Below are 15,845 nucleotides of genomic sequence, written 5' to 3'. Positions count from 1 at the left end.
TTTTAGTTTTCCCCTCAACTTACTCTGAAGAATTCTTTTGTTGACCCTGAATCCAATGTTCCATAGGCAATTTCTGTTTGTTTGGCCAGGTCTTCCGCACTTTCTATGGGGGAGACCATTCTCTCAACAGTCAGGAAAGCAGCGAGGTTAGCAGTATAAGATGATATAATGATGAGTGTAAAGAACCACCAAACACCTCCAACAATTCGACCTGAGAGGGATCTAAACATGGATAAGATAATAACATTTTCCTTTCTATAATCAACATAGAGAAAGAAAAGAAATACCATCAATTCACTGTGTATGTTTAATAATAATTACAAGTATCATTTTATGTTCTGAATAGTCTACTCAGAATGGTTCTAGTATTTCTGTATCACTTGACATCTTTTATGCTATATTGAATGTATAAATGCCACACTTAGAATACTTTTCCTTTTTATTGTTTACTTGGCAGAAATGTAGAACCAAAAGCCTTTCCTTCAGGTCCAGAAGAGGAATGCTTACTTAAATTCATTGATCTCTTTTGCACTTTAGCATCTCTGAAATTAGGATGCAGCATATGTTCGAAGAGATAAATCACAGTACCATAGTTTGATTGGCAGCACTGTTTCTCTCTTGGTGGTACATAAAATAGCAATACATCTTAACAATTGGTGAGCTCTTAGATTTGATATAAGATGGCAGATGCTCTTCTGAGAGAACTTGTTTTTACCTTCAGTCAGAGCTATGCCAAGGTGGATGGGACATATGCCAAGGTGGGGCTGGACCACATGAAGATCTAGGATTGGTCTCAAAGTAACCATAGTTGAGAATGTTTTGTTTGTTGGTTGGTTGGAATGATATTCCATTTTTTATCTGAATGGAGGATGAGCTATGTCTTAAAGAGCTTTACATACTGGTATAAAAATGTTCTCTCTGCCACTTCCAACATGAGACCAAAGCATGTGACTTGTTAATATGCAGTGTAACAGCACTGAAAACTGAGGCTAGAGCTCAAAAAAACATTTTCTCTTCACCATTTCTCTGGTTATCAGGGATGTGTGGGTGAGCAGAAGAAAAGTGAGAATGAAATGAATAAAAAGTTCAGAGCATAATCATAATTGATCTCACTCAACAGGACCATCAGACTATTTAAAATTCCTGTGACAGATTATTTTTAAACATTTTCTTAATATGAGGAAAGATTTCATATTTTCAATGGCATTTCTAGCTTAAAATGCTCCCTTCTTAACCATTATTATATAAGTGACGCCTGTTGGTTTTAACTTAACATTTGCTTAATCTTGGTTTCAAAACCATAAAACTGGTGATTTGTTCAAGATTGCAGAGTAGAAGGATGTGCGCTCACTCCCTCTTGCGAGAGCACCGGAATCACAACTACCTGCTGAACAATCATCGACAGGAGACACTGGAACTCACCAAAAAATTACCCCACATCCAGAGACAAAGGAGAAGCTGCAATGAGATAGTAGGAGGGGCACAATCATAATAAAATCAAACCCCATAACCACTGGGTGGGTGACTCACAAATGGGAGAACAATTATTCCACAGAAGTCCACCCAATGGAGTGAAGGTTCTGAGCCCCACATCAGTCTTCCCAACCAGGGAGTCCAGCAATGGGAGGAGGAATTCCCAGAGAATCAGACTTTGAAGGCTAGCGGGATTTGACTGCAGGACTTCGACAGGACTGGGGAAAACAGAGACTCCACTCTTGGAGGGCACACACAAAGTAGTGTGTGCATCAGGACCCAGGAGGAAAGAGCAGTGACCCCATAGGAGACTGAACCAGACCTACCTGCTAGTGTAGGAGGGTCTCCTACAGAGGCGGGGGATGGCTGTGGCTTACGGCGGGGACAAGGATACTGGCAGCAGAAGTTCTGGGAAGTACTCCTTGAGCCCTCCCAGAGTCCACCATTAGCCACACCAAAGAGCCTGTAGGCTCCAGTGCTGGGTCACCTAAGGCCAAACAACCAACAGGGAGGGAACTCAGACCCACCCAACAGCAGACAAGAGGATTAAAGTTTAACTGAGCTCTGCCCACCAGAGCAACACCCAGCTCTACCCACCACCAGTCCTTCCCATCAGAAAGCTTGCACAAGCCTCTTAGATAGCCTCATCCAATAGAGGACAGACAGCAGAAGAAAGAAGAACTACAATCCTGCAGCCTGTAGAATGAAAACCACATTCACAGAAAGATAGATAAAATGAAAAGGCAGAGGACTATGTACCAGATGAAGGAACAAGATAAAACCCCAGAAAAACAACTAAATGAAGTGGCGATAGGCAACCTTCCAGAAAAAGAATTCAGAATAATGATAGTGAAGATGATCCAGGACCTTAGAGAAAGAATGGGGGCAAAGACTGAGAAGAGGCAAGAAATGTTTAACAAAGAACTAGAAGAATTAAGGAACAAACACCGAGAAGAATTAAAGGACAGAAAAACAGAGATGAACAATACAATAACTGAAAAGAAAAATACACTAGAAGGAATCAATAGCAGAATAACTGAGGCAGAAGAGTGGATAAGTGACTTGGAAGACAGAATGGTGGAAATCACTGCCACAGAACAGAATAAAGAAAAAAGAATGAAAAGAAATGAAAACTGCCTAAGAGAACTCTGGGACAACATTAAACACACCAACATTCGCATTGTAGTGGTCCCAGAAGGAGAAGAGAGAGAGAAAAGACCCAAGAAAATATCTGAAGAGATTATTTGAAGACTTCCCTAACATGGGAAAAGAAATAGCCACCCAAGTCCAGGAAGCACAGAGAGTCCCAGGCAGGAAAAACCCAAGGAGAAACATGCTGAGACACATAGTAACCAGATTGACAAGAATTAAAGACAAAGAAAAAAATTTTAAAGCAACAAGGGAAAAATGACAAATAACATACAAGGGAACTCCCAGAAGGTTAACAGCTGATTTCTCAGCAAAAACTCTACAAGCCAGAAGGGAGTGACACAATATATTTAAAGTGATAAAAGGGAAGAACCTACAACCAAGATTACTCTACCTGGCAGGATCTCATTCAGATTTGATGGAGAAATCAAAAGCTTTACAGACAAGCAAAAGTTAAGAGAATTCAGCACCACGAAACCAGCTCTACAACAGATGCTAAAGGAACTTCTCTAAGTGGGAAACACAAGAGAAGAAAAGGACCTACAAAAACAAACCCAAAACAATTAAGAAAATGGGAATAGGAACATACATATTGATAATTACCTAAACGTGAATGGATTAAATGCTCCAACCAAAAGACACAGGTTTGCTGAATGGATACAAAAACAAGAGCCATATATATGCTGTCTACAAGAGACCCATTTCAGACCTAGGGACACATACAGACTGAAGGTGAGGGGATTGAAAAAGATATTCCATGCAAATGGAAATCAAAAGAAAGCTGGAGTAGCTATACTCATATCAGATAAAATAGACTTTAAAATAAAGAATGTTACAAGAGACAAGGAAGGACACTACATAATGATCAAGGGATCAATCCAAGAAGAAGATATAATAATTATAAACATATATGCACCCACCATAGGAGCACCTCAATACATAAGGCAAATGTTAACAGCTAAAAAGAGGAAATCAACAGTAACACAATAATAGTAGGGGGCTTTAACACCTCACTTACACCAATGGACATATCATCCAGACAGAAAATTAATAAGGAAACACAAGTTTTAAATGACACAATTGACCAGATAGATTTAATTGATATTATAGGACATTACATCTGAAAACAGCAGATTACACTTTCTTCTCAAGTGCACCTGAAACATTCTCCAGGATAGATCACATCTTGGGTCACAAATCAAGCCCTGATAAATTTAAGAAAATTGAAATCATATCAAGCATCTTTTCTGACCACAACGCTATGAGAGTAGAAATAAATTACAGGAAAAAAAAAACCCGTAAAAATACAAACACATGGAGGCTAAACAATACATTACTAAATAACCAAGAGATCACTGAAGAAATCAAAATCTTTTTGATAAACCACAGCAAGATCCTTTTTGACCCACCTCCTAGAGTAATGGAAATAAAAACAAAAATAAACAAATGGGACCGAATGAAACTTAAAAGCTTTTGCACAGCAAAGGAAACCATAAACAAGACGAAAACACAACCCTCAGAATGGGAGAAAATATTTGCAAGCAAATCAATGGACAAAGGATTAATCTCCAAAATATATAAACAGCTCAAGCAACTCAATATTAAAAAAACAAAGAATCCAATCAAAAAATGGGCAGAAGACCTAAATAGACATTTCTCCAAAGAAGATATACAGATGGCCAAAAGACACATGAAAAGCTGTTCAACATCACTATTAGAGAAATGAAAATCAAAACTACAGTGAGGTATCACCTCACACTGATTAGAATGGGCATCATCAGAAAATCTACAAACAACAAAGTCTGTTGAGGGTGTGGAGAAAAGGGAACCCTCTTGCACTGTTGGTGGGAATGTAAATTGATACAGCCACTATGGAGAACAGTATGGAGATTCCTTAAAAAAGTAAAAGTAGAATTACTATATGACTCAGCAATCCCACTACTGAGCATATACCCAGAGAAAACCATAATTCAAAAAGACACATGCACCCCAATGTTCATTGCAGCACTATTTACAATAGCCAGGTCATTGAAACAACCTAAATGCCCATTGACAAAGGAATTGGTAAAGAAGAAGTGGTACATATATACAGTGGAATATTACTCAGCCATAAAAAGGAACGAAATTGAGTTATTTGTAGTGAGGTGGATGGACCTAGAGTTTGTCATACAGAGTAAAGTAAGTCAGAACGAGAAAAACAAATACTGTATGCTAACACATATATATGGAATCTAGAAAAAATGGTACAGATGAACCAGTTTGCAAGGCAGAAATAGAGACACAGATGTAGACAACAAACATATGGACACCAAGGGGGGAAAGCATGTGGTGTGTGGTGGTGGTGGTAGGATGAATTGGGAGATTGGGATTGACATATGTACACTAATATGTATAAAACAGATAACTAATAAGAACCTGCTATATAAAAACCAAATAAATAAATTTTAAAAAAACCATAAAACTATTACCTGATTTGCTTTGATTTCATTTCATTAATTGAGGATTATTGATTCAAATTTCTATGTTATTGGAATTTAAGCACATTTATAGTGTTCCTGGTCCTTAAGGAATGCAAATTGCATTGTAGCTAAAACATCTCTTTTTGAGAAAGTATTTCTTTAAAAATACATATATTTGCGATGCTAATATAAGTCACCATTTAAATTCAATTCTTAGCTTCTCCTGCCTTCAGCTATTTTTCTGAGAGAAATTTGGTATTGTTCTTGCAACAGGAGGTTGGCTGCATTTTTGACAAACATAACTGAAACACATCCTTATGGATATGAGCCGTGACTCCACTGATAAGGAAAACAAATATAGTATTTACATTGCTGACTCTTTGCCTACTGCTTAGCTTGTTTATGATTATTAGATAGAACAATGTATATCTGGAACCTACTATATTAACTCAGATTTTAGGTAACTCCATGGTAGAAATCTCCATTAAGTTACATGGGATGTAAATCGAGTTCAAAATTAATTTTCAAAAGTGAACAACAAAACAACAAAAACATTTGATTTTGAAAAGGAGACAACATGAAAATAAATTCCTATTCTTAAGAATTTAGATTTAGTTTCCACCTGTAATCACTGAAAGAAATATTAATACTAAGTTATTTTTGAGCATTCTGATGGGTTCCATATGTTACTTTTCCATTGAGAAATTAATCTTTATGATGTATCCATACTTTGTGCTAATTTGGAAAAATCGGTTATGAGTATATTTAGATTAATTTGGGACTGCAAGGTTTTTCTGTGTTTTAAGCAATGCTCTGCCTCCAGGAAAAGAACATATAGAGATATGTTATGCACAATATTTAGAATTACTGTGGAATTGGTGAAGAACTTAAGGGTTTTGAAACTAACCTGGGTGAAATGTCACATCCTTGCTGCATAAAAGCACCCAGGGAAAACCAGAGGCTGTTAAAGATGCCAAACTCATTGGGAGGCTGGTCGCTGGGTCCTTCCTTTCCATCTTCTGGCTCTTCTGTGTGCCACTCATATGGACTAAATCTACTAACTAGGAACAAGACCACGCTGACACCAATGTAGGCAAAGACTATGCACATCCAAATCTCATAGGCCAGAGGATCCAAGAAGGAAAACACTCCTGGTTTAGATTTCTGAGGCTTTTTGATCATAATAGATATGCCCAAACTCATGAAGGGCTTAGAGAAGTCAATGACCTCCTCTCGGACCAAAGTGATTGTCAGAGGGGCAATAGCAATCTCTGCTTTCTATAAAAGAAAAGACACATGAAAACATGTAGGTTAATAGATTTCATGGAGCAAGTAGTACTGGATTGATCCATTCAAAGTTAACCAGTTATGTATTTATTCTACATTTTTTGGGGAATACCAACAATAAATAAGGCCAGTGATAAATACAAAGATGAACAGATTTGTTTTCATAAAATATTATATCACTTTGCACAGAATATTTTTATTGGTGCTAGTAATTAGATGAGAGGAAGAGAAAAGGAGTAGACATAAGCAAAAATAACTTGAATTCAAATAACTGCCTTAGTCTTTAAGGGTCTGAGATGTCACAGAGGAGGATACTTGATAGTTTTTCCATATGGCTGAATTTCTGAATTTCTTAGCCAGAATTGCTGCTATTTTGCAGTCTTTTCTGTTTCATTTGGAATGTTGCCACTGATTCATTACTTGGCCATTCCTTAATATTATGAATTGTGAATTTCAAACAGTCTTTTCTTTTTTATTCCTTTCCAGTTATGAGAAAACCTATCATAAAGTCTGCTTTTGTGAGATAAAGAAAAAAATATTGTTTGACAATATTTTTTGACTCAGCACACACACACAAATCTGGAAACTGGCATTTATTTCTTCCTATTCACCTACTTTGATTTCTACTTTCAATTTCTAAAAACGATTTTGGAAAACAGTTGATTCAATTCTCATATATTATTATTAATAAGACACCAGCTTCCATTTTCATTTTGTGATTCTGAGTACTTTTTCTGAGCCTTTTTCCATATCTCTAAAATGAAGACATTTTCTTTCCTGTTTACCTCATTGTGTTATTGCAATTATCTGTTAAACAAATCTTAATAAAACAATAGTAAGCATTTAATGAGGGATTATGTGTCTATGCTGATTTAAATATTTGAAATGGCTTTTCACTTAACCTTCTTAAAGAGATAAACAATCTTATGTTTATCATTGTTTTATAGATGATGAAACTGAAATGCAAATGAGTTTTACACATCATAGCAGCTCTGCAATTTGAGACTGTACTTCTTCTATTAAATCATGCCATCTCTAAAATCAAATGAAATAAAGTGTGGTGAAAAAACTGTAAATTGTTACGTGATCTACAAATGAAAAAAGTTTTTTGATTATTTATTTTAAAAGGAAAATATTTGGCATTAAAATGGAATCTGAAACACAGACATATATGTTCTTACATAGTGGCTGCCACTCTCACATTCACTCTATATCTCCTCAGGTCCCTGGATTGATACAATGGCCAGCAGCTTGATACAAAGGCAACTGGAGGGTTAGCATGGGGAATGTACTCTGGCTGTCACGTTTTCCACTGGGTGACTGAGAATTAACTGCATACACTTTCAAGTGGGAATAAACTTAGTTCACATCACAAATGCCCACATATAATACAAAAGCCAGAGAATCATTGCTGAGAGGTTATTTCCCCATAGTTATTATTATCTGTATAATTTTCATTATACAGTGATATATGAAGTAGATATAGAAAAATTAGTATATAAAAACAGAACCAGAAATTTAGGAAAATTTATCTTCATTTCCTTCACCTACTCTTATTTTTTTCTTTATATATGCCCTATTAGACATTGTTTTATGAATATTATTTTTCTTATTTTAAAATGGGATAAAATAGAACACTATATTTTATAATTCATTTTCTCAAGAGAATATGATGAGCTGTTTCAACATTATTTCAACATATATAGTAAAAATAAGTTTTAATGATTGCAAATATTTTATCATGTTAAAGCATCAAAATTTACTCAATTTATTATTTTGGGGGTATTTATATTGTTTCCAGTTTTACACAATTTATAATAATGGTGGTGTGAACACCTTTGAAGACAAATCTTCACACATATCTTTATTACTTAAAATAAATTTCTAGAAAGGGATTGCTGGTCTAAATGGTAACAATCTTTTTAATGTTCATTACATGTTTTGTCCAACTTTTCTCCAGAAAGATCATGCAAATGTCTATTGTCACCAGCACTGTGGGAAAGCACCTTCGGCTTTGAACCTTGGATAACCCCTGTGTATTTTTCTTCTCATCTATCTTCACCAATTTGCTAATCTCATTGTATTGATTTGAATTTTTTTTTGTAAAACAAATAGCCACTTTTACTCCTTTTATGTATTACTTGTCATAATCTGCCCCATTTCCATATGGGGTATTCATATTTTTGGTTATTAATTTATGTGCTTTAAAATAAATATTAAAAATATTATTTTTCGTATATGTTTTTAATATTCCCCCAGTCATCAATTTTTTGTTTACATTACTTAGTTCATGGTACTTTATTGCATTATATACGTTATAAAATTTTGTTGTAGCCATATAAAATTATCTTTTTGTGTTTTCAGCCATTGGTTTCATGCTTAGAAAAATCCTTCTCATATCATGATTAATCTCAATCATATATTTTATTCTAGTACCTATGCTCCCTCTATAATTTATCTAGCATTTTGCATGATAATGTATTACAAAATTGTCCTGCTTTCCCAACAGGAATAAGTGAATAATGCATTCTTTCACTGATTTGAAATACCACCTTGCACATACTACATTGTTATGTGTAGTATCTTCTGAAAATTTTTATTTATACAAGTTACCACTAATGAGAGTAAGAGCCTTAAAAGCAGAGAAACATGAAGAGAAATAAAGGAGTCTCCAACACATAAAACTAGATGCAATGGAATGCAAACATTAGATGATAGTGTGACAACAATGTTCAATGAGGACACATTTGAAGTTCTGAAATTTGTGATTTGAAAGAGGCCAGTGAACGGAGGATACATCTGAGTTTTCTCTGCTAACATTGAGGATGTTGTGTTTGCCTTGTTCCATTACCTCTCAGTGACTTCCAAAATTGTGAGAAATATCTCCTGTAAGAAACTGAGAATATTTGGATTCTCAAAGACCTCTGGAGTAAGGCTCATGAACCAGCATTTTAACACACACCACAGGTAATTCTGGTGTTGGCAGGCCATGGAACTTGCTTTGAGAAAACAATCCCTTGGGTTAAAATATACACACACAAGTACAGCGGGGCCCAGAAGAAGGCCCTGGAGCAGTGTACCACAGAAGATCATATAATGAACTTGCTGCAGTGTGCAGATGTGACAGGCAGAAAGGACCTGAGAGTGTCATGGAGGTTTTGAGCTTTGGGGTAACCACCTGGTGGTGTGCTGAGATTACATATGCCTGTCTCACAGATAATCTATTCCTAAAAATTACAGTAACAAAGTTTGCAAAGAATAAAGTAAAAAAAATGGATTCAAAGTTAATCATTTTGCTGGCTTTGTTGAGTGTAAGAATATAGATGGAGTTTTATTTAGGGCCCTGCAAACTGGGATTTCATGTAAGTATTAGCAGTACAAAGAAAAAAAAAAGTAGTTGGGAAACAAGTAAAGACTTTGCAGACACCAGAATGGAAAATATCAAATCTGTGGAAAGTGTATGAGACATGGAAAAAGATTCCTTTTGGGAAAAAACTGGACAACTCAAGTGGCAAAGATCAGGTTATTTAAACCCTAGCAGACTGGCTGATGAATGAATAAGCATTAATAACCATTATGTTATCTTCTCTCTCTGAGAACTGCCTGACTTTGGGACTTTCTGTGCCTGTGACACGAGTACTACTGATACAATTTTTTTTGTTGTTAATTATGTTACTCTCTTCATATCACCTGTTTTCATTATTTAAACAATATTCTCCCAATAAAACGTGGTCAGAACCCTTGCCAAGGTGTGAGCCTGGGCTGCCAAATTGGTAAGGACTCCAGAGGAGAGATATGTAACAAATGTCTTAGAAAGTAACTCTGGTTAGTTATCCGGTCCATAATTAATTGGTAATCCAAGAATGAGTTTTTGAGATCAAAACTCAATAGTGTCTTCTGAAGGAAATGAATTAGTGTAGTTCTAACAATTAGGTTAATGTTCACATTTAAAGTCTAAAAGTTTAAAATATTACCAACGGACACATGCTTTAGGAACCCTTTCTCTTTGGGACTTAAAACTCAATATCAAACTGTTGATGAGCCCTGTGATAAAGTACTTTTTGATTTTTTAAAACTGAGAATTTTGTTTTCCTCACTTAAGGCACCTAACTAGTCAGCAGTTCTTTCAAATGAATATAAAACTAACTAATTGCTCTTTAATGCCAAACAATTTCCTCTTGCTGCTGAGGTTATAGCTACCATACTGGACTGTGTGGAGAATGTTCATTGCTTCATGGTCTGAAAAGCAGGATGCAGAATCACAAAACTATTGAATTGTAGTTCTGGCTCGGAAAGTGAGCCCCTCTATATATTTCAGTTATGCTCTAACTTGTTCTACCTTTATTCTTTCCTGGGGAAGGATGACTCTTGTGTAATTCTGTATTTTTAAAGGGGTCTTGTGAGAATTAATCAGACAGAATGTGTTTTGAAGGTGAAATTTGGGAAATATGAATTAGCTTATAGAAAATTTCAGAATACATTTCAAGTGTATGTGACTTATTGGCTACTTGATGAATAGAGCTTACTGTGAGCTCTAGGTTTGGTTTCTAGACTTTGGGAATATCATACCTTCACTAGCATTTGATAACTGTTGGCTTGATTTTAATACTTTGCAGTGGAACCTGAAGAGACCGATCTCATTCTGGTTTAGGCAGGAATGTCTACATTGAATTTGCCCTTGGCTTTCAATATATACACTCAATATCTTGTGAACTCAAAGGGAAGGACATGACATGCTTTCATGTGAAGCCCACTATTCAATAAATTCTAGCTTTTGTGTTCTGTTGTGTAGGAAAAAATGATGTTGTTGCATTAAGTTTAAATTTATTGTGTTCAGCAGAGTTGTAAGAGCCTCACATTATTGGTGAATACTTTAATATATGTTAAAATAGTTTACTGATCGCTTCACCAATAACTTAAAAGATATTTACCAGTAAATACAACCAACAGGGATATAAATAACTCTCAAAATAGTTCTCAAAACAACATGTCTATGTTATAGCAGCATCAGGCTTAAGAGAATAATCATGGCAGATACTGAAGTCAGTGTTTTTTTTTATAAAATAGGACATTGTATTCTGAATTTTTATCTTTTTGAAGTTATCAAGTATTAGTTTCTCCCATTGTTTGCATTGGAAATTGCATTATTAATGAAATAGAGAAACATTTGACATCATATATGCTTCTTTGAATGTAACTGCAAATTTAAAAGACAACAGTAGACATTTAAAAATTGATATGTGCCCACATGAAAAAAAGCTTCAGGTTTATGTAAGTAAATTTTCAATAGATTGATTTGCTTACCCCATAAACAAGTTCCCCTACCATCCCATTCCAGATTTTTGTGTCTGCATCCCTTGCTCCATATTTTCCATCAGGGACAATGGCAATTTTATACTTGATACCAATATGTTTTGCAATTTCAGATGCCAAATCTACACAGTATCCTTCATACTTGTCATTTCCTTCAAACATTTCATGATTTTTCTTGTACATAACATATGGGGATTCCTATAATGAGAGAAGTAGAACTGTAAGGGAGAAATTATAAAACATTCAAAAATTTTATGTAACTTTTCAGTTTCAGAATTTAACAAAATATTATATTTAGTATTAGTACACCCACTGATTTTGTGTGGCAAGAAATTGATAGTAAAACAGATGAATGTATAAATGTGCTTAGAAGTATATTAAGTTGCTTTACATTGGATACTAAAAATTAAATCTTTAAAATAATTTTCTCTTGAGTGATTATTACATACCTAGCGCTGTGACTGTGATAGGAAAAATATACATTAATAATAGACTAGAGAAGCATAAATTAAAATCTATGGCAATGAAGTTACTATTTCCAAAGTATCTCATGACCTGAAGACTATTTAGGAGTCAGCTTCGTGTAATAAAAGACTCATTCAAAGTCACAGTTCTCCATATTCTGCATCTTATTTAGCCACATTCAACTGAGACTTTCTTTAGGAAAAGAGCTGTATCATTTTTCTTTGCTCTCTAGCATTTAGCAATATGCCTTTCTCAGAGCAGGCATTATTAGCAAGTTCAAAGAAGAAATGAATTAGTAGTTTTTAAAATTTTATATACTAATTTACATTAAATTGGCTTTCCTAAAATTGTCCTATATTTTGGCTTTAATTAAGGCTGTGTTCCATGAATTTTTATTCTATTATAAAATATGTTTCCAATGGAAGCTAATAATTTTTCCCCAATTGTGACAATCACACACTTCAAGTATATTCCCATTTAGTTTTGGAAGCAAGTAAGACAAAATAGCATGAAGAATTATTGTGAAAATCCTTATAAAATGAAAAAGATTACTGTTAACTAATAATAACTGAACAGTTTTCAGTACACATACACACACACACACACACACACACCTCTAAACCAAACCATTTAAAGTCTGTGAAACTAAAGAGATATGTTAGCAAAAAAGCACTTGATTTTATAAATAAAACCTAATGCCATCAACTCAAAGATAGGCCGAACATGCAGTACATACAGAACTCTTGGTCACACTTCAGATTTTTTAATCATTTGCAGACAAGGAGTGACTACTTTTGATGACAGTGTCATTGAAGTAATGATTTATATTTTATAAAATTGTACTGTGACACTTAGTAATTTTAATACGAATCTTTTCTTTTCTCCCAGAAATCTGTACTTGGGAAAGTTGAACTTGCTCTTAAAACTCTGGATTAGAAGGTAATTTACTTTGTATTACATGGCAGTCTATGCTAATTCTGATTTTGTTTTTAAGTACTTTGTAAATGTAGAAACTATTTCTAAAAACTTAAAACTGTATGTTACATGATATATGATTTTCTCATAGAGATGCCTAAATAACTCTATTGTGGGAAATTGTATAGCATTGCTCCTTGTATTGTTTTCTTAAATCCTGCCTTAGGTAGACAAGGCCAAGTGACCCAGAAGTCTCTCCCTTCTTCCTTGAATTTGATGAATATTCTAACACTGGACTTGGGTACAGAAAGTTTCTCCACCTACAAAATAAAGGCAGCTAACTGTCTCTTTAGATAGATGAAAATTATTTGTTAACTTACAGAAAACATTCTCCAAATATGAAGCATTTTGCAAATTATGAATGTGGTTATGAAAATTGGTGAGTTGTTGCAATGCATTGTTAATTTCTAAGCTATGCTATGGAATATTAGTAGTTAAAATGAACTAATCCTTTCATTTTTTCTTGAAATAGCTAATTAAAATATGGAAGAATATGTATAAAAAAGCAAGAATCACACACTTGCAAAATGCTTAACATTCTAATTGAAATGGCTGTTAGTATAACAAACTTGAGAGGTTTTCAAAAGGAATATTGCTAAGGTTCACATTTGGTACTAAGGCTGATAAATTCTAAAGTGTCTGAAATATTTGAACACATGAATTTTAGCCCTCAAATATGTATACTACCATATTAGCTTGTGTACAGAAGTTTCTCTAGCTAGTATTATCATCTAATTTGCAAAATCCCCTCTACATTATATAGTGAACAATTTGCTTCATTCAAAGCTGCATTTTTAGTATTTACTTAAACATTTGTTAAACACCCACTGTGTGCCAGGCAGCTTGCTGGGATCTAGGGGTACACAAATAAATAAAATATCCCCTTTGTTCTCTTGTGATTAAGGTTAAATTCTTTGTAATAAAGGTAAAGGAGTGAGAGTGGTGGGGGACAATAATAAAACATAGTAGTAAAAAATAATATTAGCCCTCACTTATTTAGTGCTTACTCTGTGTCAGGTACAGAGTTCTAAGTTCTTAATTGTTCTTTAATTGTGCTCTTTTATTTACTTTTCACACTGCCATTTTGAGGTAGGCATTTCCCATTTTACAGATGGAAAATTTAAGCTTAAGCTTCAACAAATTGCTCAATTTCACAGAACTAGCAGGAGTGAGAGTTGAACCTATATTTTGAAATATCTGGACATTTTTGAAGCTATTGTTGCATCTGTCAAAATATATGCAGCCATTTGAGATTTCATATGATTTAACAAGCAAGGTGACAAGATTAAATAAATGAATTTCTATATTTTTAGTGAATGAAATTCTCTATATGAAATCTTGAGTAAAAAATGTAGATAAAACCTCTCCATATTTCCTCATGGTGTCTGGTACTCAATAAATATAAGGCATTCAATAAATATAAAGATCTCCTGGTCTATCACTGCTTCCTAAATAAGAATATCATGGAAAAGTAATTGTATTAGAACTTCTTATTCAGATCTTCAAAAGGAAAGTAAATATTGACAAGTTCCAGGTCACCTCTTCTGAAACAGGTATATGTATATATAAATACAAATTTATTTAGTGTTTTCATTTTTTTCAGTTTCCTTTTTGGATAGCAGGGGACCATCAGGTCTTTGTTTTCCTGACAAATGAACCAACAAAGGCTAGAGAAACCTTCAGCTTACTGAAGATGTTGATTAGAAATTTACCTAGGCTTTTTGCACAAACAAGGGCATGCATAATTGTTAATTCAGATATGGGTGCATGCAAGTTAAGAGAAATAAGGTGATCACACTCAGGAAAATGGAAGAACAAAGAGAGAGAATTGCTAGGCATTCCTTGCATGAAACCTCTCATAGTTGCTCAGCTCTTCCCAATTTCTTTGTGTCTCATTTTCCTTTTCTTTCACATCAAATCCAAATTAGCAGCAAATCCTCAACACTTTCCCAACATCTTCATTTGCCCCATCCTGAATCTGATAATTTATCCACAAGTAGCCCTTCAAACACTGCATACTTGAGGAGATTCAATACAAAGTTTGGGGGCTACTACTGGTGAAGAAAATATCAAGTCTTTTCAATATAATAAAAAATGAGTTATAGCCAATCATTAAGGGGTATTTGTGGACCGTTTTTGATATGCAACCTTATGGAGCCCCAGGTGTTCAACTGTGAATAAAAATGGAATATAACCTACCATCTTTGTTATCAACTACTTTGTTCTGTGGGAGGATAATTCCTTAGAAGTTATTTGAAATGCATTACTTCTTAGTGACTATGAGTATATTACCACAATTTCCATAATGCATAGTGTTCTACATCTGCTCTGCAATTTCAGGAAAGAAATCAATCTCCGTTTAAAGCTACTACATTAGGGCTTGCTTATGAAAATGTTTGTGTAAATGAATTAAGATGACTTTCAATCAATAAAGTATCATTTTGCTATTGAGGAAATTCTTGTTTGTATTTAGCAAAAGTAAAACTGTTGAAGTATATATATTTATTAGAAAAGCTTTAAGATTTTCTAAACATCACAAATATAATCATTAAAATTGCTACTTGCAAACAGTTAAAATAATAAAATCAGTAGCATCAACAGAAGTTATTTGCTATGTGGATATTTGTTTTTCTCCGAAGATCTTAATGTAGATAATTTATCCCATGTGTAAAATTCTTAAAAGTGAATATTAAAATGTTATTATTCAATACATAAAAAATGAGT

The 15,845-nt window shown here is 34.3% G+C and overlaps 1 protein-coding gene across 10 annotated transcripts in view; it reads right to left on the bottom strand.

The window, feature by feature from the left end:
• The window catches only part of GRIA4 (glutamate ionotropic receptor AMPA type subunit 4), a 532,571-nt gene that overhangs the window by 47,502 nt on the left and 469,224 nt on the right, over window positions 1-15,845 (bottom strand). For all 10 annotated transcript variants that reach the window (XR_009009288.1, XM_057553228.1, XM_057553227.1 and 7 more), the window contains exons 11-13: window positions 11,673-11,879; window positions 5,989-6,359; window positions 24-222 (exon numbers count right to left, since the gene is read on the bottom strand). Coding sequence is in view for 9 of the 10 variants with exons in the window: in XM_057553228.1 (XP_057409211.1) it covers window positions 24-222; window positions 5,989-6,359; window positions 11,673-11,879 (777 nt within the window). In the remaining variant the exon portion in view is untranslated. The remainder of the gene's footprint in view (window positions 1-23; window positions 223-5,988; window positions 6,360-11,672; window positions 11,880-15,845) is intronic.

This window comes from Balaenoptera acutorostrata, chromosome 9, assembly GCF_949987535.1.
Source record: "Balaenoptera acutorostrata chromosome 9, mBalAcu1.1, whole genome shotgun sequence".
NCBI classification, from domain to species: domain Eukaryota; kingdom Metazoa; phylum Chordata; class Mammalia; order Artiodactyla; family Balaenopteridae; genus Balaenoptera; species Balaenoptera acutorostrata.
This window is presented reverse-complemented; position numbering and strand designations above follow the sequence as displayed.